The 25,098-nt window shown below is 40.5% G+C and overlaps 3 protein-coding genes across 3 annotated transcripts; 2 read left to right on the forward strand and 1 right to left on the reverse strand.

The window, feature by feature from the left end:
* The first annotated feature begins 437 nt into the window (after positions 1 to 437).
* Positions 438 to 12,552, forward strand: LOC140760653 (probable histone acetyltransferase HAC-like 1). Its single transcript, XM_073097693.1, has 17 exons — positions 438 to 677; positions 1,187 to 1,465; positions 2,646 to 2,754; positions 2,996 to 3,248; positions 3,342 to 3,824; positions 4,066 to 5,951; positions 6,407 to 6,703; positions 6,804 to 7,082; positions 8,770 to 8,898; positions 9,037 to 9,237; positions 9,392 to 9,534; positions 9,652 to 9,964; positions 10,188 to 10,327; positions 10,647 to 10,725; positions 10,831 to 11,223; positions 11,555 to 11,772; positions 11,867 to 12,552. The coding sequence occupies exons 2-17, from the start codon at positions 1,284 to 1,286 to the stop codon at positions 11,979 to 11,981; spliced, it is 5,220 nt and encodes a 1,739-aa protein (XP_072953794.1). The 5' UTR covers positions 438 to 677; positions 1,187 to 1,283; the 3' UTR covers positions 11,982 to 12,552.
* Positions 12,553 to 13,178: 626 nt separating this feature from the next.
* Positions 13,179 to 20,662, forward strand: LOC140760062 (protein HIGH CHLOROPHYLL FLUORESCENCE PHENOTYPE 173, chloroplastic). Its single transcript, XM_073096856.1, has 13 exons — positions 13,179 to 13,980; positions 14,682 to 14,894; positions 15,025 to 15,229; positions 15,349 to 15,424; positions 15,560 to 15,695; positions 15,801 to 15,905; positions 15,999 to 16,079; positions 16,879 to 16,968; positions 17,040 to 17,105; positions 19,980 to 20,036; positions 20,116 to 20,193; positions 20,282 to 20,329; positions 20,423 to 20,662. Exons 1-13 carry the CDS (start codon positions 13,288 to 13,290, stop codon positions 20,492 to 20,494), a joined length of 1,920 nt encoding a protein of 639 aa, XP_072952957.1. The 5' UTR covers positions 13,179 to 13,287; the 3' UTR covers positions 20,495 to 20,662.
* Positions 20,663 to 22,002: 1,340 nt separating this feature from the next.
* On the reverse strand, positions 22,003 to 24,259 carry LOC140760619 (leucine-rich repeat extensin-like protein 7). Its single transcript, XM_073097649.1, has one exon. It carries the CDS (start codon positions 24,012 to 24,014, stop codon positions 22,194 to 22,196), a length of 1,821 nt encoding a protein of 606 aa, XP_072953750.1. The 5' UTR covers positions 24,015 to 24,259; the 3' UTR covers positions 22,003 to 22,193.
* Between the last annotated feature and the right edge of the window lie 839 nt (positions 24,260 to 25,098).

Here is a 25,098-nt window from a genome sequence, read left to right on the forward strand (position 1 = left end):
GCTAGTTTTTGTCAACTTTAGACCTGTTAAGCTGGACCCCTAGTATTGGTGAACAGAGTTTAAATTTTATACACAGATGAACGAGTTTATTAGCTTCTCTTGATTTTTTTATTTTTTTATTTTTATTTTTTATTTTTATTTTTGACTCGGTGGGTGGCTGTCAATGGATAAAAATTAGCAGTAATATATATATATATATATATATATATAAATATAAATATAATAAGCAGCGGTAGATGAACGGAGAGATAGAGTCGATCTCAGCGTTCTACGATCTCTAGAGCCGTGGAGGCAAGAAAATTAAGAGGGAGGAAGGGAAAAAGAAGTTTAAAAATAAAAGATAAGAAAAGAAAAGAAAGAAAGCGGGATGTTAAATAAATAAATAGGGGGAAAAAGGGATATATAAAATATTAAGTGTATTGTGTTGTGTTGGGTTGGGTTTGCGGAGAGATGGGATTCAGATTCAAGTGGTGGACTTGATTGTGGATCCTCGTTTGTCCGTCAGATCCGTGATTGGTCGCCGTTCTTGCGAGCCCTACACTTCCCCTTCTCTCTCTCTCTCTATCTCTCTCTCCTCTCTCTCCCGGTTCCGATCGAATCGACCAATCCATCGATCGCGAAGCTGTTTCGGAGCAAGGACGACGACTACATCTACTGCTGCCCACCGCGTCCTTCAGGTTGGTTTTCCTTTGACTTCCCCTTTGATTCTTTCGTAAATTGCTACCGATTATTTCTTGAGCGTTTCTTTCTAGGGTTTGCAATCTCTCTCTGTTTCATACTTGCGAATTAGATGAAATTCTTCCTTCCCCTCTCTTTTCTACTGCTTAGTTCGAACATGCCAATTGTTGGATCACTGCCCTAGTCTGCCCTTTCCCTTTTGATGTCCTCCTACTTTGACGAACCTAGAATTTAGGCACTCATGCTACTCAACTCTCCTGTTTGTGAGGCAATCCTCATAAATCAGCTAACCATGTTAATCGGTGCCATCAGTTGCAATTGGATTCGGCCTACTTTGGTGATCAAGGAAAACAACAATTGTAACACCTCCTTTTTTATATTTCTATTCGTCTGAACCTAATTTCTGTTGATAAAAGATATCTTCTTGTTTTGATGTGAAGTTGGAGTTGAGTTGAAGGGCAATTAAATGTTAAGAGTATCTCACTCTGGATAATTCCTATATTTGTAGATGAATGATGAGGACTGTTATTATTCATCGACACTGCACTCTCAAGAATAAGTCTTGATATACGTCTTTCTTCCAAAGCCCAACAAGAGGAAGAAAGATGAATCTGCAGGCTCATATGTCGGGCCAAATCTCAGGACAGGTTCCTAATCAAAGTGGTTCGCAGCTCTCTAGTCTGCCCCAGCAACATGGAACTTCGCTCCCTTCCCAGATTCAGAACCCCAGAAATCCCAGCATGGATGCTGAACTTGATGCTGCCCGTGCTACAATGCGTGAGAAGATGTATGCCACTTGTTAAATTCTAGCGTTTAATTCTTTTTTCTTACTCTTCTCCAAATAGAGATCATTTCTGATATGGAGATGAATGGTTCATCTTTAAGTATACAAAGCTAAACAATAGAAGCCAGATCACAATACCTGGCTCTCATTGATCCGCCATCTGAATGTATAAGTGCTAAACTAAGGATGACATTTAACAAGAGTGTCCTTGATAGTTGTTGTAACACCATCATTTGTTTGATAGTCAAACTTTGACCAAAAAAAGAAGATCCTTATTTCTTCTCAAACCCCTTTAGTATAAAGTTCTCTGTGCTATAGGATTTCTTGTAATACTTGGACATGTCGCTATCGTATAATGTATTGCACCAAGTATGTACTGCAATGCATTTGCCAAACTACTCCTAGTGATTCCTCATGACTGTTTTTGGGGACAGAATTCATATCATGGTGGAACTGATCTATTATTCATTACATCTTAAAGTCTAGTTGGTGATATTCTGTAATCATTTCTTGTCTCCGTTCACTGATTATTTTTCATCAGGTCTACATGTTGATATCTTTCCATTTTCAAAGGCACCACTCAGTGTATCTGATAGGCGCACTTCATGTAAATCAATATTATTATTTTTTTAGTTGCTTGATTGTAATCCATGGGATGCATGGATTATCATCCGTACCTTGTACTGCATGCTATCTCTGTTACTATTTCTTCTCTAGCAGTGGCATTATCTCCGCAGTCAACTTCCTAGTCTTTAGATTGATAGAAATGATCATAGTTGAAATTACCATATTTCCTGTGGCAATGTTTCTTTTTGTCAAGTTCTAATATTCCTTGCCTTAAACTCATCGAGCTCTTTTTACTTAGATGCAAAAAATTTCGGAACTCAGCATCATCCATTAACCTCGCATTTATTGTGGTTATATTAGTGCTGAACTTATAGCCTCCCAACTTTAGGGAGATGTTATCAGGAAGGAGTAGGTCATGAGAAGAAAGTCCGACCTAATTTAACAGTGAGACAGTTGTTCCTGGTCAACGTTTAAGTTTTGTACTTTTAGTTGGAAGTAGTATAGCGTGGGAGTATTCAAGTCATTGAGTTCCAAAGTGTTTAATGCATCTGTAAGAATCTGAAGAATATGCATCCTCGCACCCATATAACCATTACAAACATTTGAACATTTGCAGCTACAATTGTCTAGAAAGAAGAAATCATTCATCCGGTGATTGGCAACGTCGGCTGCCAGAACTTGCAAAGAGGTTAGAGGACCGCATATTCAAGGAGGCTTCCACAAAGGTATTATTGAATATTTCTTATTATTTATGCTGTAATAAGATCTTGGGAATGAAAGTTTCCATAGTAGCCATTTTTGTGTATCTGCAGTGTTCTGCCACGTTTTCACTGTGGTTTTTTGCCCTAACTAAATCTAACCATTTTTGTCATTGGAGGATTTGGGGCAGCTTTGCTTGATGATTCTTTCATTTATAGATTTTAATATCACTGGTTGTATTTAAACCATGCATCCATCTATGGCCAGAATGATTACTTGAATATGGTGATGGAACCAGTTGAGCACCTTTTGCAATCTGTCTTAAGGAACTTACCGCACAACAGCCAGTCCGTATCACATCATATAACACCTTCCTCTGCCTTCAGTACAATGATTCCGACACCTGGTATAACTCAAAATTCAAGTGGAAATCCTTCAATTTCTTGTGCAATGGAAAACTCCACAATTGCTACTAGTGGTGCCGGTCTGCCCCAATCCACCAACATTGGCAATTTTCCAGGTACAAATAGATTAGCTGATATTCATACTGTATCAGCTTTATGTTATTCATTTGTTTGTTTTTGCAGTAATATGCACTCTATTTTCTTTGCAGGGTCCATTTCTAATGCGTACCAGCACACATCTGCTAATTCTGCTGGAAGTAATGTAGCTTCGTCAATGGCTTCAATGGGTTTACCACGGCAATCAACTCAAATGATTCCAACCCCTGGATTAAATAGTAAAGATGTGTCTATGCATCCTGAGTATTCTAATGGAGCTGGGTTTTTCAGCGCTGAGGGTAGTATGATTCCACAAACCCAGCAACAAAAACAATATGTTGGCAGTCAAAGCAGCCATATATATCTTGGAGGCCAAATTGCTACTGGAATGCGGTCCAATGTGCAGCAAAAGCCTTCTGCATATGGGTTCCCAAATGGACTTATGAATGGTGGTATAGGGTTGCTCGGGAATAACATCCAAATGGCAAATGGACCTCCAGCATCAGAAGGGTACATGAGCACAGCTCCTTACAATAGTTCACAGAAACCTCTGCAGCAACGGTTCAATCAGCAACATGCCCAACAAAGGATACCAAGTACTTTCTTCCTCTTTAATATACACTCATTTGGTGTCATGTTCAACATGCTCTTCCCCAGAGTGTGCATGTTGCTTTTTGCATCTTGTCATGCATCTTTTTTACTGGTCTGCTGTGCATTCTAACGATATTTAGTTCTAACTAATTTCTGCTTTGTCATGTGAGCTCCTGCTCACTCATTTTACTGTACTAGTCGGCAATAGTTGCTTATTAAGTGAGGTTGCTACATTTTTCTGTGCAGCATCATTCTCCCAGCAAGTAATGCCGATTTCTGGTGATGGTTATTCAGTGAAGCCAGCTGATATAGCAGGTTCTGGAAGTTTTTATGGTCCTGGTTCATCTGTTTTACCATCAATAAGTAACCCGAATGTAAATACTACAAACATTGAGTCTAATTCGAGAACAAACCCATCCTTGCTTACTCATCAGTCAAATATGCAAACGATGCAATTACAGCCTCATATGAGATCTCAAATGTTTGATCATCCAGAAAAGGTCAATTTTCAGCCACTACAATCAACTCAGGAGCACTTACTGCCGCCACAACAAGCAATGCAGCAACCACAGCAACAGCCTAATCAGCCTTACACTCAGTTTGTTCAAAACCAACATCATCTGCAACAACAGCAACAAAACCAAAAGCACCAGCAGCTTTTGTTTAAGGGCAGTACCTTGAGGCAATCGTCAGTATCTTCAAGTCTTGCCCAACAACTAATACCTGAGAATGCGGTCCCATCCCACAATGAGTTGGCACTTTCACAAGCAACTTCACAAGTTCAGCTTCCAGAATTGCAGGGTCAATACCTGCAAAAGACCTCTTATGATAATGCTAAAGGTGGTCAGTTGGTTGGCCAGTTGTCTGGCTCCCAGAATTTTAATGTCTCAGGTTCACAGGATTCCCAGCAGTTGTTGCATCCATACCAGCAGTCTGATGAATCTCAGAATGAAATTAATTGCCTTCCTACAGGATCACAACCGCATGCACTCCTGCAAGCTCAATGGAGACCTCAGCTGCTGGAGAAAACCCACATGACTGATAATTCCTCAATTGAAAGGCAAATCCAGGAGGAACTTCATCAGAGAACAACAGGGCAAGATGAAGCTCAACAGCCTTGTTTGTCTTTAGATGGATGCATCAGTCGTTCTCCAGCTGCTGCAATAAGTGCCTCAGCGCCGAACTTTGCAGTTGGAATTGCCAAAGGACCTGAACAGTCCCCACAACAAAGTAATTATTATAATCAACTCAGATTGCTTCTTCTCTTGCACCATGCTCGTTCTTGTCCAGCTTCACCTGGAAATTGTCCAGAACGCTCCTGTATAAAAGCTCAACAGCTAGTGAGGCATATCAGTAATTGTAGCAGAAAGCAATGTGTTTATCGCTACTGTTTGGATTCTAGGAAAGTCCTTCTTCATTACCGGGATTGCTGTACAGCAAATTGTCCTGTTTGTAGTCGTGCACGCAAGTATTTATTTTCTCAAAAGGCATTTGCTCGTGCTCTACCTGAGCCTGGCACAGTGGCCCAGCAAAATGGATCATGGAAAACAATCAAGGGTACTGAGGTTGATATGGAGACAGACGCACTGCCAATTGAAACCTCTGATGATCGGCCTTCTTTACCAAAGCGCATGAGAGTGCCTGTGTCCCTTCCTCTTGTTCCAGAGAGTGAATTTTCCCCTGTTCTTGTTCCTTCTACAAATCCTTCACATTCCTCCCAAGAGGCATATCCCGAAAAGGTTGAAGAGAGTATGATGGCTTTGTCTGTGAAACCAGAGGTAATTGAAGTAAAGAGCGATCCAGCCCTCTTTGCACAGGAAAATCCAGTTGTCTCAGGTTATGGGATTGATAGGAATGTACGGGTTGCCAGAGTTGAAATGGATACTGGTGTCTCAAATGATGTTGGCTGTCTTGTCACAACCAACGTCAAGCAAGAAACAATGGTGGCTGAAAAAGAGATCAAGGAGAATAAAAACATTGAAGTTAAGCAGGATTCAACTGACTCGGTGACAGACCCAGCTACAGGAAGTAAATCTGGGAAGCCGAAGATAAAGGGTGTTTCACTAACAGAATTGTTTACTCCAGAACAAATTAGGGAACACATCATTAGTTTGAGGCAATGGGTTGGTCAGGTAATCTCCAGCTCTCTTTGGTATTCTGTAATATATTAGTTGTTAGATTGTGCTATCGCCTTAATTAAAATTGGTTGGCTTGCTTACACATTTCCTGTGAACTGCTGTACTGAAGCCATGTAAATTACTGACCTAAGCAAGTCAGTCTGCCTCTATATCTCTGAATGCACTCTGTAGTCACTATTGTCATAGTTTGTTGTAGTTTTTTCAAGTCAGTTTTTCTTTTTCTTCTTTTTTCTTTTTTATGTATGGTTGTGTGTGCCTGCAAGAGAGTAGTTGAAAGGTTAAATTTTCTTAAAAAGGATACATCAATCTTTTGATAAATCTGATTTTACCTTAGTTATTCTGCATACTATTGACAATCTGTATCTGGTAGTGCATGACACTTTGTTTGACATTGTCTTTTCTAACACGTGGTATTATTTTATAACTGAACTATTATTAATACCTCCCAGAGTAAGGCGAAAGCTGAAAAGAATCAAGCAATGGAACGCTCAATGAGTGAGAACTCATGTCAGTTGTGTGCAGTGGAAAAGCTTACTTTTGAACCTCCGCCGATATATTGCTCACCTTGCGGTGCTCGCATAAAGAGAAATGCAATGTATTATACAATTGGAAGTGGTGAGACGAGACACTATTTCTGCATTCCATGTTATAATGAGGCTCGCGGTGACACTATCGAGGCAGAAGGTGTTCCATTTCAAAAGACAAAACTTGAGAAAAAGAAAAATGATGAGGAAATTGAAGAATGGGTAAAGTTCTATTAGTTTTTTTTATTGGTGGGGTGGGTGAATCAGGGCATTTAATTATTTTTAGAACTTGTACTTAATCATCTGTTTATGTTTTCTACAGTGGGTTCAATGTGATAAGTGTGAAGCTTGGCAGCATCAAATATGTGCTCTTTTTAATGGCAGAAGAAATGATGGAGGACAAGCAGAATATACTTGCCCTAATTGCTACATAGAGGAAATAGAAAGAGGTGAGCGCAAACCCTTACCACAGAATGCTGTTCTTGGAGCAAAAGATCTGCCAAGAACGATACTTAGTGATCACATAGAACAACGACTTCTTAAGCGACTTAAGATAGAGAGACAAGAACGAGCAAATCATTTTGGAAAAAGTTTTGATGAGGTAAGTGCGGTGGAAGTTTCTTTATAATTCAGTTATCGTCATTATTTTGAAACTTCTAGACTTAGTCATGAAAAGTCTAATGGACTAGAAGTTCAACTGCAGCTTTAAAAATTCAAATGTTAGGCCTTTCACCATATGTAGTTCCAGTAAATTAAATCATCACAAAGGTGCAACTTCTTATTCATGAAACTTATAAGTTCTCTGAACAATGTCAATGTGATTCTTTATCTTTCTTAGTTAAATTAAGATTTTTGTTTTGCTGAAACTTTGTGCCTGATGTGGATTATAGCATGATATGCTCTATTATGGCAGTTTTTTGTAGTTTCTAGTGTGCAATAAGAGTCAGTATGTAACACAAGCAACAGTATGTCATATACCATATAGTTGTGAGTGGTGAGTTTATCTGCATAGTACTTTATTTTCCTCTTCCAAATAACTTGTGCCCCAAAGATGAAAACAACTCCTTGCATCAAAAGTTGTGATATATTTTCTTTGGTTACATTCTTTCTTTTTATGTAGGAATTCTTTATTCTTGAAGGCCCTTTGTGTAGGTTTGCATGCAGCTAAACTATAATGTCGAGGGTGTGAAAAGTGTCTCAAAGGATTCCTAGCATCCACTTGCACCCTCTTCTTGAACATTTCTTTTTCTTCTCTACTTTTACTTTAACATTACCTGCACCTGCACCAGGCAACTATATTCTGAGCAGTAGACTACAAGATTGTCTAATTCTACCTGGTTCAGGGACTCTTAAACTGGTTTAATAACTAAACATATTTTTATCATTTTTATATCTAATCAAGTTTACTCTTCAAAAAATCAAAACTAAGAAATGAGACTAACTAATTGAGTTCAAGACTTAGCCTCAAACCAAACAAGGCCTAATAGAACTCAAAATTGAGGCAACCTATGACAGATAAGAAGATTTTGCCAAAATACATCCTTTTCCTAGGTGTAACTAGGGCTTCTGGTCCACAGTATCATATGCGATTAAGTTGATAATTCAATGTCACAAGATGGTGATATCACTTGTAACTTTTAACTTTGAACGTCAATCATGATAGAATTGAGATGCCTTCACCTAGTTGGAACTTGGAGCAATCCATCTCGTGCTATAGGGAGAACCCAATTTGTAATTTATTTGGGTGTTTCTGATTCCATAATAGGAAAAGGAGCTCAATTTACAGCCATGAAACAAGTATGTGGAAAATCAAAATTGGAACAAGTGATAGGAGATGGTTCCAAGATCTTTCTTCAATGAGTCTCTGATTTATTTTAGGAGAGTAGAGCTTATCCAACAATGCGATGAGGGCCATTCAATTGTGATAAAGTGCCATTCGTAGGGGTTGATGGATGCAATCCATCTCAAAATAGAGAGTGAAGCTGATGGATTTTCTTTGTGTAACTTGAAGAAAAACTGAAGTTGGCGTAAGATCTAGACTGGCAGTATAGAAGAGAGTTCATGAATGTGTAGGATAGGTCAGAACCCTAATCATACAGTGGATTGGGTTCTCTTGGAGTTAATGCAGTTTCTATTATTGTCTCTTGACAGAATTACTTGCAGTCTTCTATATAATATGGACAGAACGAGAACTGACAAAATGTCTGTTTTAAACTTTTAATTGTGTTTCTGTGTGATAGAGAAATACTTAGTTTCTTAATCACCTAATATTCATCTTGGCATACCAGGTACCTGGGGCAGATGGACTTGTAGTTAGAGTTGTTTCATCAGTTGACAAAAAATTGGAAGTGAAACCACGGTTTTTGGAAATTTTTCAAGAAGATAACTACCCAACAGAGTTCCCTTACAAGTCTAAGGTGAGAAAGAAATGCCACAGGTTTTGTAAGTTTGCAGTGAAGAGTTTTCTTTCTGTTCTCCTATTAGAATGGCACATCAGCACATTACATGTGTAATGTAGTCTATGTTAAAGGGACAATGAGGAACTTGTTTTGCAGGCGGTATTATTGTTTCAGAGGATAGAAGGTGTAGAAGTATGCCTCTTTGGCATGTATGTGCAAGAATTTGGATCAGAATGCGCTTTTCCTAACCAGCGCCGTGTTTACCTCTCATATCTGGACTCTGTCAAATACTTCAGGCCTGAGATAAGAACAACGTCTGGGGAAGCTCTGCGTACCTTTGTCTATCATGAGATTTTGGTAGTCACTCATTTCTTTTGTCTATAGTTGATTTTCTTAATATTCACTGGTCATAGTCAACCTAAATGTTGTATCATTTATTGATTATGACCAATACTTTTTCATGAAACTATTTGTCGCTTGTTATTGAATATCAACTTCTGTGTGGGTCTAGATTGGATATCTTGAATACTGCAAGAACCGTGGGTTCACAAGCTGCTATATATGGGCTTGCCCTCCTTTGAAGGGTGAAGATTACATCCTATATTGCCATCCTGAAATTCAGAAGACCCCCAAATCTGACAAACTGCGGGAGTGGTAAGTTTCATGCTCCCCCCATTTTTAGTCTGTTCTTATATTCGGTACTCGTAGCACTTCATTTCTGCATATAATTTCTAATTTGCAACTATGTTTTATTGTTATCTTTTTCCTCAGGTATTTGGCTATGCTTCGAAAAGCCTCTAAGGAGAATATTGTTGTAGACCTTACCAATTTATATGATCATTTTTTCACAATCATTGGGGAATGCAAGGCTAAGGTCACTGCAGCTCGTTTGCCATATTTTGATGGAGATTATTGGCCAGGAGCAGCTGAAGATATGATCAATCAACTTCGCCAAGAAGAAGATGATAGAAAGCATCAAAAGAAGGGAAAAACTAAAAAGATTATCACAAAAAGAGCTTTGAAAGCTGCTGGTCAGGCTGATCTTTCTGGCAATGCCTCTAAGGATGCTTTATTGATGCAAAAGGTAATTTTACCTTCTGGTTCGTTATTTATTGTTTGTGTTATGAAAAATTTGGAATAACTCTGCCCTAGCATTCTCGCAAATCATGTCCTTTTTGGGCTGGTTGAGAATGACAGAATTTATGGTACAGGATATTAGATGCTCCATTTTTGTCAGATTTTCATTTTTCTTTTTTTTGGTTCTGCAGTAGCTTCTATCTTAACCCACTAGTTTTCATTTTACACAGCTTGGTGAAACCATCTATCCAATGAAGGAGGATTTCATCATGGTTCATCTGCAGCATGCTTGCACACATTGCTGTCTACTAATGGTATCAGGGACACGCTGGGTTTGCAACCAATGCAAAAATTTCCAACTTTGTGACAAGTAAGTCCTTTTTTTTTGTTTAATCCCTACACATATAAGATGGGATGATCTCAGCGAGATATTGGCAGTTTTTCATATAAGTAAGTCTGAAAAGTGACAACAACCATTTTATCTTATTCAGTAAATTCTCTATAATCATCAAAAGAAAAACTAATGTCTTCATCTGTGTTATTGCATATTTATTATCTAGTATATACGTTAAAATTTAACTCATTCAAGTGAACTATGCAGCTCTAAGCTAATAATTTTAACTGGCAAAAGAGGATTGCCATCTGATGCTCTTTGATCTGATAAATGATTGATTTCTATTTCTTTATAGGTGTCATGATGCAGACCAAAGACGTGAGGAGAGGGATAGACATCCAATTAATAGTAGGGAGAAGCATATGCTTTACCCAGTAAGTTACAATCTCATTTTAACTTTGAAATCATAGTTCTTTTACCTTTTTGTTACAAAGAAGGCCGATGAATCAATGATCACCTAACCCCAGAGTACCTTTTAGGTTGAAATTGATGATGTCCCCTTGGATACCAAGGACAAAGATGAGATCCTAGAAAGCGAGTTTTTCGACACTAGGCAGGCATTCTTGAGTCTTTGTCAAGGAAATCATTATCAATATGACACTCTACGACGTGCTAAGCATTCGTCAATGATGGTCTTGTATCACCTTCATAATCCAACTGCACCAGCTTTTGTCACCACATGCAATGTGTGCCATCATGATATTGAAACTGGCCAAGGATGGCGTTGTGAAGTTTGCCCTGAGTTTGATGTATGCAATGCTTGTTATCAGAAGGAAGGTGGTATTAATCACCCTCATAAATTGACAAATCATCCTTCCAATGCTGATCGTGATGCACAAAATAAGGAAGCTCGTCAGAAACGAGTTTTACAGGTAATTTTAGGATTTTGCGTTAGCTGTGATAGGATGAATTTTTTCTATGATGCCCATTGGCGTCTTTGTCATTTTTTTGTCCAATATTATTCAGCACTACACTTTTCCCTATGTGATGTTTCACAATGGTTTAGGAACTTGATGTTTAATTCCTTATTTATTTTATATTCTTATGAGATGGGATATTTGGCTATAACTTCCAGATTCATCGTTCTTTGTATATACCAGTTGTCAGATGCGAGATTTGGTTGTTTGTAGGCTGCATATTAGAAAATTTTGCTTATATGATTTTTCCTCTAATAAATACAAATATTTTTCTGATCTGCTGCAGCTAAGGAAAATGTTAGATCTTTTGGTGCATGCCTCGAAGTGTCGCTTTCCACATTGCCAATACCCGAATTGCCGTAAAGTTAAGGGACTTTTTCGTCATGGTATACAATGCAAAGTACGTGTTCCAGGAGGTTGTGTTCTGTGTAAGAAGATGTGGTATATTCTTCAACTCCATGCCCGAGCTTGCAAAGAATCGGAGTGTAGTGTACCACGTTGCAGGTGCGTATGTAAATGCACCTTGCTTTGTTTCTCTTGCTGTGGGATATTATTACTTGTAGGAGTCTATTGACATCAATTCTTGGTATCCATCCAGGGATTTGAAGGAGCACTTGAGAAGATTGCAGCACCAGTCCGATTCCAGGCGAAGGGCTGCTGTGATGGAGATGATGAGACAGCGAGCTGCAGAAGTTGCTGGGAACACTGAATAACTACCAACTGTACAGAGATGCTCTTTTGGGCAAAAGATTAGGAGGAGACTACTGACTCCTCTGAACCCGAAGTATGTAAGTTTGGTCTACCAGCTGAGGGGGAGTTAGCAAATCTGTCCGTAATGTGTCAATCTGTCCGTAATGTGTCAATCGGAGGCTTGGCCGTCATGGTGGAGAATTAGGTCTTACACCTGCTTTCCTGTTGAACAGAGGAGGAAGGAGTCATAATTTGGTCGTCGTCGTTATCATCATCATCATCATCGTCATCATCATCGATCCCGACTATGGGCTGCTGACCTGTTTAGGTTATTCATAGGCCTCAACCGCTCGGGGTGATTCTTTTATTTATCCTGTTTTAATACCCATCATCCTTTGCTGGTGGCTGTATGATAGGTGTCTCAAATCGTCATTTCACAGTGAAAAGTAGCCTTTGCCTTTTCTTTTTCTTTGACTTTACTTTGAAGGGTTAGGGGAATAGGGATGAACCGCCCCGCATTTGTTTAATCCTGACCCATTTTGTAGATTGTATCTCTATTTAAGTATAAATGAAATAAGAAATTCTGCCTTTCAACAGCAGTCATTTGTGGTGGTGCATTGTGGATTTGTAATTAGTACCTATACCGAACAAGTTTCTGGCCATTTCTCATGCACATAATAACAATATCACTATGTTTGAAGTTCTCAAACTCATCCTGAAGTGTTTTTTGTTTTAATCTGCAATCTCTCGTTGTGTAATTGCTGTTGAATTTGTTGTTTCGTTTAAGAGGATCCATTTGGTACTTTGCTTTTGGAATGATTCAGTAAATATAGCAACCTTTTAAGGTTTCTACAAAGCATCCCTCATTGATGTTGCATTGGAATTTACTGTGTTCGGTAACTAAAGATTAAAAAAAAGAAGAAGAAGAAGAATGCGTATAGTAAACGAAGGAGCTTGAGAAGTTGGACGCCTATCTATAATCAATCAATCTTAAAAGAAGACTTCTGAGTAGGATAAACAGGATGCCCAAGTCGGATTCTATGGTCGCCCAATGGATTCAGTTGAAGATTTGATTTGATGAAGCAGGTGATGCCACGCGGATTGTTATTGAAATAGCGAGGAGGTGAGTGAGGGCGGAGTTGGAACACGTCTAGAGTCGGGTTGGGTTGTCTCTTTGTCCTCGTGCCCACAAATATCATGTGGTGGGAAAAATTGGAAAGCACAATTGAACAGAAAGAAAACGGACATTCGATAATGCTCATTTATCCGTCGCCTGCTAACTTCCCAATTGCACTCGGTGTTTCTTTCTCCAACTCCTCCACTGAATGAATGGGTCGGCTAATGGCTGCTGCAAATGGAATCGGGTATAGGAACGGTGGGATGATCGTGACGCACCACAATCGGCACCTCTATCATCACCAGATCACCACCTGCTCCGCTTCCGCTTCCTCTTCCTCCAGTTTTCTTGGTCTCCCACTCCCACTCCCTAATCCCAATAGCCCAAGCACCAGCCTTTCCCCTCCTCTGGCACTCAAACGCCCCGTCTTCAGAGCCCAATTCGATGCCGAGCCGGAGAATGCCAAAACCCGAACTTCAACTACTACTAGTAGTGATTCAGGGAAGCTCAAGAAACGCTCAGATTCCAGCAAGGATATGGAGAAGGGAGAAGAAAGAAGAGAGGATGCAGACAGCAGTATTAGCAGCAGCAGCAGCAACAGCAACAGCAACAGCAGCAAGGTCTCGTCAGTTCCCCAGATATCCCTGGACGACGTGAATCCTGTGGGCCTCGGCCGCAAATCCCGCCAGATATTCGACGAGGTGTGGCGCAAGTTCTCCGGTCTGGGGCAGATCTCGAGGACCCCCACGGCAGGGGACGACGACGGCCTCCTCCTCATCCGCGGGCCCATGTGCGAGTTCAGCATCCCTGGAGCGCAGGACACCACCGTGCTCGTCGTCGGAGCCACCAGCAGGATCGGACGCATCGTCATCCGCAAGCTCATGCTCAGAGGTTACAAGGTTAAGGTAAATACTTCAAGATTACCGACATGGTTATCTCATTGGCTGTAGTTCGAATAAATTGGATTAGTTCATTCTAAGATAATATTAATCCGTCCATTTAATTGAAAGATAATCATGGACCTTAATAATGCGTAATTCTTTTCTTGAATGATATAAAACAGAAAAGAGGAATATCTTTTGATATCCATTAAAACAATCATCACGATATAAAACCAATAACTAAAAAAAAGAGATGAAGAGAATTACAAAGTGGGAAACTGAGTGAAAACTAAATGAGAGGAGTGACCAACATGGTGATCATCTATTTTGTATTGTTATATTTCATTCCAAAAATTCACACAGAAGTAACAATCAAATCAAATTTCTTACTATCTAGCATATTACGGTATAAATTATCTTATAGAGTTAACTTGCTCATGGCAATCTGATGTATTTATCTTTATGGCAAATGTAACTTTCCTGAACTAATTAAAACATAAGGTAGTAGTTTTCCTTCAATTTTGACTTGTTTTTGTACAATTCTAGAAGGTATCACGAAGAATCTGAGCCATATCCTCAGTTCTCTTCTAAAAGGTTGGATCTTGTTGATAACCGTTTGGTTTTTGATGTTAAGAAGCTAAATAGTTCAAATATTTCAATTGAGCTTTATAAGTTATATGGCATTTGATATTTAAGATATTGAATTGTTCAAATTGTTCAATCAGGCTTTAGTAAGAAAAGCTGATCCGGAGGTGATTGATATGCTTCCGAGATCAGTGACCATAGCAATTGGGGATGTTGGTGATCCGTCGACTTTGAAAAGTGCTGTTGAAGGTTGCAACAAGATTATCTATTGTGCCACTGCGCGCTCTGCTATTACAGGGGATCTAAACAGAGTAGATAACCAGGGAGTGCAAAATGTTACTAAGGCATTTCAGGTCTTCTTCCTTTCTCAAACCTCCCTCAACTATTTTTTCTTTCAATTAGTTGATTAGGTTTCTCTAGTTGCAATTTAGTACTTCTAACAAAATGAAGTTTTGGTGATTGACCTTAGTTGTCGTTTTGTAGGATTACAACAATGAACTTGCACAGTTAAGGGCTGGTAAGAGTAGCAAAAGCAAGCTCTTGCTTGCTAAATTTAGATCTGTTGAATCATTGGAAGGTTGGGAGGTTCGACAAGGAACCTACTTTCAGGATGTCGTTGCTGCAAAATATGATGGCGGAATGGATGCAAAATTTGAGTTTACAGAATCCGGTGATGCTGTATTCTCAGGTACTATTTGCTCCTTCCAGTACTTGAATGCTCCCAGCAAATGGAACAAGTTAGCAGGATTTCTGTAACACTGCATTCATGGATTTTTTTTTTCTTTTTGATAAACCTTATTCTCCCAGGATATGTTTTCACCAGAGGAGGGTACGTAGAACTGTCGAAAAAGCTTTCCCTTCCTTTGGGTTCCACACTTGACAGGTATTAGTTACTTCCGATATAGTGTTGACTGTTGAATCTGGGTTTTCTGATAGTCTTATAAATAATAATTGACCTTTAAATCTCGTTGAATTTGAATGATGTTATGTCTATAGCACTGATACTTGACAAGAATAGGTATGACGGCTTAGTTCTGTCTGTTGGTGGAAATGGAAGATCATATGTTGTAATACTTGAGACTGGACCACTAGCTGATACTTCTCAAAGCAAAAAGTATTTTGCTCGAATGACCACTAAAGTGGGATTCTGCAGGGTGAGGAATAAGTTTACTTCACATCTTCTACATTACTTTGCTCCAGTGATTGCTTTAGCAGCAGTTTTCAGGAATGACATCTTTTCTAATATCTGCCTTTTGCAGGTAAGGGTACCATTTTCATCTTTCCGTCCAGTGAAACCAGAAGATCCTCCACTAGACCCTTTTCTGGTACATACGTTAACCATCAGATTTGAACCAAGAAGACAGGTTTGTCCCAGAAAAAAATTAGAAGTTTGTTTTTGTGAGTTTATTGAGGTTATGAACACTTTTGTTACCATATTTTATTATTGTTTGGTGCAGAGACCTGTTGAAGGACCTGTAGAAAATAAGCAAGATCCTAGAAGCTTCAAGTTGATAATGGAATACATAAAGGCATTACCTGTAAGACATCACTTCACCTCTAGAACTTTTAAGTAGGGTGCTCAAATGGATGCCAGTATTTACCATATTCATGTTTTTGTTGTTAGATGTAGGCACGATATACTGAAGGATCAGTAAACATAGTTTCTCGGAGTGTATAAGTAATTTGGTCCATTTTTATATTAACATTTTCACTAGAAATCATACTTCTGAAGCTCTGGCATAAATATATGCAGTTTGTGTGGGCATATCCTTAATATATTTGAGAGCAGAAAATTTTTGAGTGACAAAGATCTGGAATGGTGACTTATGAAGAGGAGGGAAATTAAGGTGTAAAACGGCTGTTCCACATAACTATTTCTTCTCATAGAAATACGAAAACACATATCCAAGCTTAGCTATGACATAACTCGCTTTTCTTTTGGGTGTGAAGCGGTTCAAACCAAAATACCCAACAAAATTTTAAAATGTAAAAGAATGAGGATAATAAGGTGTGCAATGGGTGATGGTTATGCAGAGCTCCATGATAGGATAGCTCTGGAAACCTGCTTAGGTGATTGGCTTGTTACAATTCAGTTGAATGAAACGTTCTCTCTTTTATTCTTTCTTTTTTTGATTTTCACTCAGTTGCTCTTTATATATATATATATTGTGCTTTATGTTATCAGTAGAAGTGCTTCTGGACTTCTACTACAGGAACTTTTATAATGTTTCTTCACACAAATTTTTTACATGATATTCTTCAGAATACTACATGTTATAAATCTGTAGAACTTTTGTCTCGAGACTCAAAGAATGATCACATTTGGGAATTCTGCAGACTGGCCAAGAAACAGACTTTATATTGGTCTCATGTACAGGATCTGGAATTGAACCTAGCAGAAGAGAGCAAGTCCTCAAAGCCAAGAAGGTAACTTGTAACACTTCAAGCATTGATTTAATTTAAGCTAGATATTAGTTGTTGACCAAGTATCTTTCCAGGGTGGAGAGGATTCATTAAGAAGATCTGGCCTTGGGTATACAATTGTTCGCCCTGGTCCATTGCAGGTAATGTCAGACTCTCATTTTACCGTTTTGGAAAAATAGACCAACCAAATAGGATGGTACTTTATTTGGTTGATGCACAGATAGTGTGGCTGACAATGAATCTCCTCTAGATCCATGTTTTGTGATGTGTTAGTCTTTGAGTTCATACTGCATTTGAGTATTTATCTTTTGTTGTTTTTTTCCCAGATAATTGAAGGCTAAGTTAGAATTTTTCCTTATTCTGAACTTTTTGTGGCAGGAACATTATGATAGAGAGAACATGCAAACGTAAGACTATGACTCCTTAGGTCAGGAAAGAGTAGATTGGCTTTCATAAAGGTGAATCTCAGGGCTAGGATCGGGTCTAGGATATATTGCACTGTCATCTAATTACAATTTTACAGCTAGGGCTGTCAAAATAATCAAGCCGACTTGAGCTTGGCTTGATAGAGCTCAATCAATCTCGGCTAAAAAATGAGTTGAACCGAGCTTGATCTTCAAAATAGACTCAAAAATAATTTTAAGCTAAGTTTGATCATGAGCCAACTCATCAAATAAGCTTAATAAGACTCAAAATAATTATATATATGTAATATGAGTAATATTTTTCTATACTATACTATAATTATGTTATATTTGAAGATTTATTTAAGTGGATTGTTATGTACCTTGTTGATTTTATTAATTTATATTTTTAAATTATGTCTTATTTTAAGCTTGATTTAAGCCTAAATCAAGTTTAATTTAATTCAAGCTTGATCAGGCTCGAAACTTGGTTTGAATTGATTGGGACTTGAAATTGTTTATTGATTGGCTCGTTTAGGCTCGAGAGAAATTAGTTGTTGCGGTTCTTGATTTAGGTGCATAGTGGACATGATTAAACTGCTTCAAATTGTTTATGTTTTAGAAAAATAAGATAATTTCTAACATGTGTGTTCGAACGCAAATGGATGGTGTTCGAATGCCTGATATCGCGTTCGCATATCCAGAGACCTGTCTTGGAGCGTTTGAATGTGATTGGGATTCGTTCAAACACGCAATGAATAAGTTGAGTAATAATATAATTTATTTAGGGTTTTTTAGATGATTGGCTAACCTCAAAATATGTGAAAAAACAGTCTCTTTGGATTATTAATTATTAAAACTTTGTTTTGCTTTCAGGCTTGAACCAACTTCTCTCTCCTTCATCCCCTTCGATCCAACCCAAAGTTTCGTCTACGAGATTAATCCTCTATCGCTTTTCTCTCCTCCCTCTAGCGACCAGTCATACCTAGAAGCCCCCTTCTCCCATCTCATCTAATTCTAAGTACTAATTCATCCTCCATATACATAATCATATTCCATAACCCTAACCACATATTTCATGTTCATCCCGTCATCTCCTAGCCGTCAGTCATTTTTCTTCGTAATTTTTGATCTACTAACCCGATCAATGAGATTCCGGTTGCGTTGGATTCCTAACTTACAGAACAACAACATATTCGAGGATCGATCTCTATAGCCTTCGCCAATTCTGTGAGTTCTGTCCAGATTAACAAATTGGATAGACAATCATCTTTCACCAAGGCGACAGTAACATTAGTTTGAAATTAGTTCAAATTGAAATGATTTCAATTCAAGCTTGATCACAAATATAGGTTTGAAGTTAATTTCAATTCAAGTCACACCCCTAATTACAACTTCTTCCGTGTACATTGGTCCAATTCTAAGGGAGGATTTAGACTAATCATCATCATGCATAATTCTTTCTGATGAGATGTTAAGAGTTGCCAGACAGGATGTGAGCTACATACTTTATGAGGATCATGGTAGAGCCTAGGTGCAAAAATAAGTTGTAGGTCTTGAAAGGAATTGGACAAAAAGTGTCCATTGCATATTGAAAAATGCCAAAAGGAGGGAGGGAAAAGCTATCTTAGATAGTGTCTATAAGTTGAGAATTCCTTCTTTTATCCCTTTGAAAAGTGCCAAAAGGAGAGAGAGGAGACAACTAACTTAGATAAGATTTGTATGTTGAGGAATCCTCAAATTGTGTTGCATTATATGAATGTGCTTCTCAATTAATACCAATTCTTTGGACCTATTTCTGCTAATTACTGAATCCTTAAGAATTAGAGTTTGTTTCTCTCAATTATCATCATTCAGGACTTTTTGGGCATTGGTAAGCAGTGTAGGAACTACAAAAATGAAGAGAACTCTAAAATCTGCTAGATTCATCAATTTATATGTTGCTTGACCATGGTCATACTAATCTGACAATAAAGAGTGCTTGATTAATCCGTACCCTAAAGCTGTTCACTTGTTACATAGTGCCTCAGGGCAGAAATCTGTATGTCTATTTTCATCTCTAGTGGAAGAATTTGCTGCAAATTAATCATATGAAAAGTATTTATTGAAGTTTTGGCCAATCCCAATTTATATTGCCGAAATGGATTGGCTGGTTTGGTTGATCTCCAGTCCAAATCATCCGAAATGGATGGCCAATTCAGCCAAGGCGGTTCATATGTATCGTTTTTTCAAGTGGCCAATCCTGATCTTAATATCGGTACTTGGAATCTTGATGAAAGTAGAGTTGCATCATTGGAATGCAATCACATTCGTTGAAATATTTGTTATTTTCGAGTTGTTTGATAAGCCTAAGATTGAGATATTTGTGTCAGCCTATTATGGTCATAGCTTTGAACTGTGTCAATAATTTGTTTCTCACCTGTTATAAATTTTCTTTGGTGCTCACCTTTTGAATATTGAAGAGACATGATTAACGTACATGACCTTAATTTGAATGTAAACTGCTACTTCAAGAGAGAATTAGGTGAGATACCTTGTTAGATAATTATTTTGTGATGTTTTGATGCTTCCTACCATCAAGCTTTACACTGTAACTGTTGAAATTTCCAGGAAGAACCTGGTGGTCAGCGTGCACTAATATTTGATCAAGGAAATAGGATCTCTCAGGTGAGAGTTGAACCAGATCTGTGCAGCAGTAAACTGATAGTGGAATGACTAATTATTTGGCAATCAAATTGTTATGTAGGGCATCAGCTGCGCCGATGTAGCTGACATTTGTGTTAAAGCATTGCATGATTCAACAGCAAGGAATAAGAGTTTTGATGTGAGATTTTGTCTTTGTTCCTTGCCATACATGCATGTTTTGTTTTCTTTTATAGTTAAATAACCAGACTTAAGTTTCATTCTGGCAGGTATGCTATGAGTATGTCGCAGAGCAAGGAAACGAGCTTTATGAACTTGTAAGTAACGGAACCAATTGGTGAAATCTGGATGCTCCAATTTCAGTGTTTGGGTTTTCTGGGCTGTCTAATGAATGCACTCCTCTCTTGCAGGTCGCCCATTTGCCAGACAAGGCGAATAACTACCTCACGCCAGCTCTCTCTGTTCTAGAGAAGAACACCTGATGTCAAGAAATATACGGCTTTGTCTTGTACATGTGCATATATATTTTTTCCCCCCACCTTGTCAATATGCAAGAGGTTTTGCTTAATGCTTGATAGAATATGTATATCTCTATTTTTAGCTAACTCAAGATATTGTGAATGAGAATATATACGTCTTAACTTCTTTAATTATTGTTGACACACATCTTTTACGTTTGAGCAGCTACACAATACTTGACGCATAGAAAATTTTCCCAATTTCATATGTTTTTAAGTAAATGCAAGCTGTAGCTGCATTTGACAAATAGTTACAAAATATGCTGTCGTCCAGGCACACCTGCACTTTGAATAGATAAAATAGATAGATAGTAACAGTAGCAGTGGCATCTTATCACGTGGTCACTAATCTATAATGCGTCCATCGGCAGGAAGGAACCCACTGCTCCGCACATCGATATTCATGAGCTTCCCACTTATTATTATTATTATTAGTAGTAGTAGTAGTAGTAGTAGTAGCAGTAGTAATGAGCAGTGAGTAGAAGTGACTCTTCCCTACCCTTCGCTTCATTTCATTTGCTGGGCCCATGCTCTGCTTTGGCTTTATCTGCCAGGCAGCACCGACAGAAGCACAAGAAAGAGGGTCGATGGAGCAGCTACGCATGCTTCTTTACCTTCCCCCTCGATCCTCTCTCTTCTTATTCTCTCTCTTCTTATTAATCTCTGTAGTGTAGTAATAATACTAATAATAAAAATAATAATAATCCAGATCCACTGTTACCACTTACCAGTACCTGCTCTTATATAATTTAGTCACTAGACCCCACCTAAAATTTTCCCTCTCAACTCTGCACGCACTTCCATCATCGATCTGCACTGGAGAGTAGGGCCAATCTATCTCAATAATAAATGCTTATTTAATAGTCCGGGCCACTCTGCTTTCCCCTTGCTCTGCTTTATTGCCTCTGCTTCTCCTGCCATAGCCGCTGAAGAAGAGAGAGCGAGTGGTATCCTGGTGAACCAACTACCTACTCCCCCCCCCCAGCAGGACTAATAAATGACAAACCCTTATATGACAGAGATGCTATTGGCTCTCTCTTTGTCCCGCTAAATATTGATTCGTATTCACGTGACCAAGCTAGCAACAAGATCTGGACACACTTCTGGGTACAAAAGATAACACAAGAGAGAGATAGAGAGAGAGAGAAAGAGAAAGTTTGAATATTATTTAGGGCAGTCCACACTCAGTGTCCATTTCTCCTCTGTCGCAATCTATAATTAGTAGAGAGGGAAACATCAATTAACTAAGGAACTATCACTATCTCATGCCAAGCACGTCGCCGGGATTAATTGTTACTTTGATGGCAGGCCCGCCCGTTGCTTAGCTACTCTAATCAAAGTTTACAATATATGAGCTTTTAGGGAAGAAAAAAAGAAAAAAGAAAAAGAAGATCAAATTGAAAAACGAGCGTATTATATGCATGGTAAGGATAATAACTCAACTCAACAGAATTAAACTCGAAGGGTAGGCGGATTTAATACTTGCCGCGATCACGATTCCATTGCAGAGGTAACAACAAAGACATCTACAATCAAAGATACAATGAAAAAAAAGAATAATAGTACCTTTTTAACGTCAACTCACCGATAACATAATAAGGAGGCGAAGAAGAAGAAGAAGAAGAAGAAGAAGAAGAAGAAGAAGAAAAGATGATAGATGGATCTAGTAGTAAGGTATGGCTGGGGGTGGTGGAGATGAATAGGGTATCCCTACCACAGGGGGAAAAGGCAACTCAGGCTTCGGCGGCGGCGGAGCTTGCGATGGCACTACTGGTGGTCGTATAGGCGGCGCATGTGCTCCATGGGATGGTGGGTAAGGCTGTCCAGGAGTTCCGACGCCGGGAGGCGGCAGTGTAGGAACATTATGCGGTGGAGAAGGAGGCGGCGAGCTGTAGCTGGGATGCTGGGGTGGAGACGGTGAAGTATGGGTAGGAGGCTGTGGAGGGGCAACTGATGGAGTAGGATAATGGTGATGAGAAGGCGGCGGCGGAGGCAGACGCTGCCCGGGTTCGTACTCTGAGGAAGGCGGGGGTGGCGGTATTGCAGGGGAGGAGACCGGCGGCGAAAATGGTGGTGTGGAGTAAGGAGGAGGAGCGCTAGTCGATGGCGGGGATCCGTAACCACCGTGCGGTGGGGACGACGGTGTTGAGGAAGGAGGAGTCTTAGTGGAAGGCGGTGACCCGTGAGAGGGCGTTGATGGTGTCGAGGGAGAAGGAGGAGTCTTGGTGAAGGGCGGCGACATGTAACCGCCATGCGGGGGCGATGATGGCTTCGAGGAAGAAGGGGGCGTCTTGGTGGGATGCGGCGACCAGTAGCCGCCGTGTGACGGATGGGCATAGCAGACGGACTTAGTACAGTCGAATGGGTGGGCGGCCGCGACGGAGCACTGGGCGGGCGGGCGCTGTGACGGCAGCCCGGGGATGCAGTTGAACCTGGTGTCGGACGCGGCGGGGCAAATGGGCGGCTGCGAAGTGAAGAAGTTGTAGGAGTAGGTGAAGTTCTGCAGCCTCGGGAGGGAGCAGATGCCGGAGGGGATGGCCCCCGTGAGCCGGTTGTGCGCGACGTCGAGCTGCTCCAAGTCAGCCATGTTAGAGATGGATCCCGGGAGCGGGCCCTGGAGGCGGTTGAAGCTGACGTCGAAGACGGTGAGATGGCGGAGGAGGCCAACCTCGGTCGGGATGCAAGCGGTGAGGTTGTCGTTGAGGAGTACGATCTCGTTTAAGGTGTGCACCATGTTGCCGATGGAGGATGGGATGCATCCGCCGAGCTGGTTGTTGGCGAGGACGACGACGGAGGCCGGAGAGTTGCCGAGGTTGGAGGGGATCGGGTGGCGGAGGCGGTTGGAGTTGAGGAAGATGGCATCGAGCGGGCGGTCGAAGAGGGCCGGAGGAATGGGGCCCTCGAAGTCGTTGAAGCGGAGGTCGAGGTAGCGGAGGGAAGGGAGGGCGAGGACGACGCGGGGGAAGGGCCCGACGAAGCGGTTATTACTAAGGTCGAGCTCGTGGAGGAGCTTGAGGCGGCGGAAGGTGTCGGGGACGGTGCCGCAGAAGCGGTTGGAGTTGAGGTGGAGGAGGGCGAGGTCGGGGAGGCCGAGGGGGAGGTCGGCGGGGAGGTACCCGGCGAGGTCGGCGTGGTTGAGGTCGATGCCGGCGACGACGAGGAGGTAGGAGTTTGAAGGGGCCGGGGCGCAGAACACGCCGAAGTAGGAACACACATTCGGCCCCACCCAGTTCCCGGTCAGGTTCTGCGGGTCCGAGAAGATGGCGGTTTGCTTCCAGGTCTGCAGCGCGACGTACGCCGCACGGAGGCGAGGGTTAGGAAAAGACCAGGAGGGAGGGGGATCGAACGACACCAACGACGACGACAGAGACCCCTCGCCAGCCGAAACGAGTCGACCCCTCTGGGGGACGACGACGAGGAGCAGGAGGAGGAAGAGGAAAAGAAGAGTAGTGCAACGAGAAGGAGCCATGGGTACAACTAACATTGCCGGCCCCAAAGGAGAGAGAGAGAGAGAGAGAGATAGAGAGCTCTCTTCTTCTTACTCTCTCTACCTCTTACTACCCAACGAGGAACAAGAGGAGCAGCAGGAGAAGGTGGAGGAGCAAAAGAGACACATCACATGAGGGAGGAGTAGAGATCACATGGGAATGGTATCATGGGGTTGGGATTTGTGAAGTATTTAGCTAGTCGGTGATGATGGACCCGACGCGGTCCACTCCAGATGGATTAAGACACGGATCGCATTCGCATCCGCATCCGCATCCGCATCGCATGGGGATGTCTGCCTGCTACCTCACTGCTGCTTGCCTTTCTCTCTCCCTCTCCCCCACTCTCCCACTCTCCGTATGTTGTGTGTGATTATCTAATTTGAAATAATAATAATAATAATAATGATGCTGTCCTTGGTCAGTGTGACTTCTGTCACTCGTTACTCGCTCATTACTTTACTAACAATAACTAGTGCAGTAGTGCTGCTGCCAGGTTGCTCATGGTTCAACATTTATAAAGAAAAAAATCTAAAAACAGGGAATTAATTTACAAGACAAGTACTTTAAACATCAGATGAACAGTGTTAACCATAAACAAAAGCCAGATGGACTTCGGTGTTCAGGTTCACAATCTGCTTCCCAACAATGCTAATTTGACCATCATCAGCTTCATTAATTGCCACTAATTAATCACACTAAATTATCCCACTGTTTAACCCATCAGCTTAGAAAAGAAAAGAAAAAAAAAACTCACCTGCTCACCTCTTCTCACCTGCTCACCTACTCTCCTCTTAAATCGACAAGGGCCCACCATATTGATATCGGTATCAGTATGCTCATGCATCTCAAGTAGCCATCTCTTCGTATACTCATCCATCTTCGTGATCTCTAGCTGTACATAGCTGTTTTGTATTTATGGCTGCTTCCCTTTGAGCTTTTCTTTGCTGTCGATCTTCTTTTTCTCCCTTTGTGATCTATCTGAACTTACTTATACATTCAACTCCTTTTTTTCCGGCAAGTGTTATAAAGTCTTCTTTTGAACACAAAAGTAAAAGAATTCTTAATAAATAAGAAAGATTA

The sequence above is a fragment of the Typha angustifolia genome, chromosome 5 (genome assembly GCF_048772165.1).
Source record: "Typha angustifolia cultivar Huaian chromosome 5, ASM4877216v1, whole genome shotgun sequence".
NCBI lineage: Eukaryota > Viridiplantae > Streptophyta > Magnoliopsida > Poales > Typhaceae > Typha > Typha angustifolia.

Excerpts from the sequence above, each read along its gene's own strand:
- LOC140760062 (XM_073096856.1), top strand. The coding sequence starts at position 13,288 with ATGGGTCGGCTAATGGCTGCTGCAAATGGAATCGGGTATAGGAACGGT. Across the intron at positions 15,696-15,800 it reads CTAAAGTGGGATTCTGCAGG|GTAAGGGTACCATTTTCATC; the intron begins GTGAGGAATAAG and ends TGCCTTTTGCAG. Across the intron at positions 20,330-20,422 it reads GAAACGAGCTTTATGAACTT|GTCGCCCATTTGCCAGACAA; the intron begins GTAAGTAACGGA and ends CCTCTCTTGCAG.
- LOC140760653 (XM_073097693.1), top strand. The coding sequence starts at position 1,284 with ATGAATCTGCAGGCTCATATGTCGGGCCAAATCTCAGGACAGGTTCCT. Across the intron at positions 2,755-2,995 it reads TCAAGGAGGCTTCCACAAAG|AATGATTACTTGAATATGGT; the intron begins GTATTATTGAAT and ends ATCTATGGCCAG. Across the intron at positions 6,704-6,803 it reads ATGAGGAAATTGAAGAATGG|TGGGTTCAATGTGATAAGTG; the intron begins GTAAAGTTCTAT and ends TGTTTTCTACAG.
- LOC140760619 (XM_073097649.1), bottom strand. The coding sequence starts at position 24,014 with ATGTTAGTTGTACCCATGGCTCCTTCTCGTTGCACTACTCTTCTTTTC.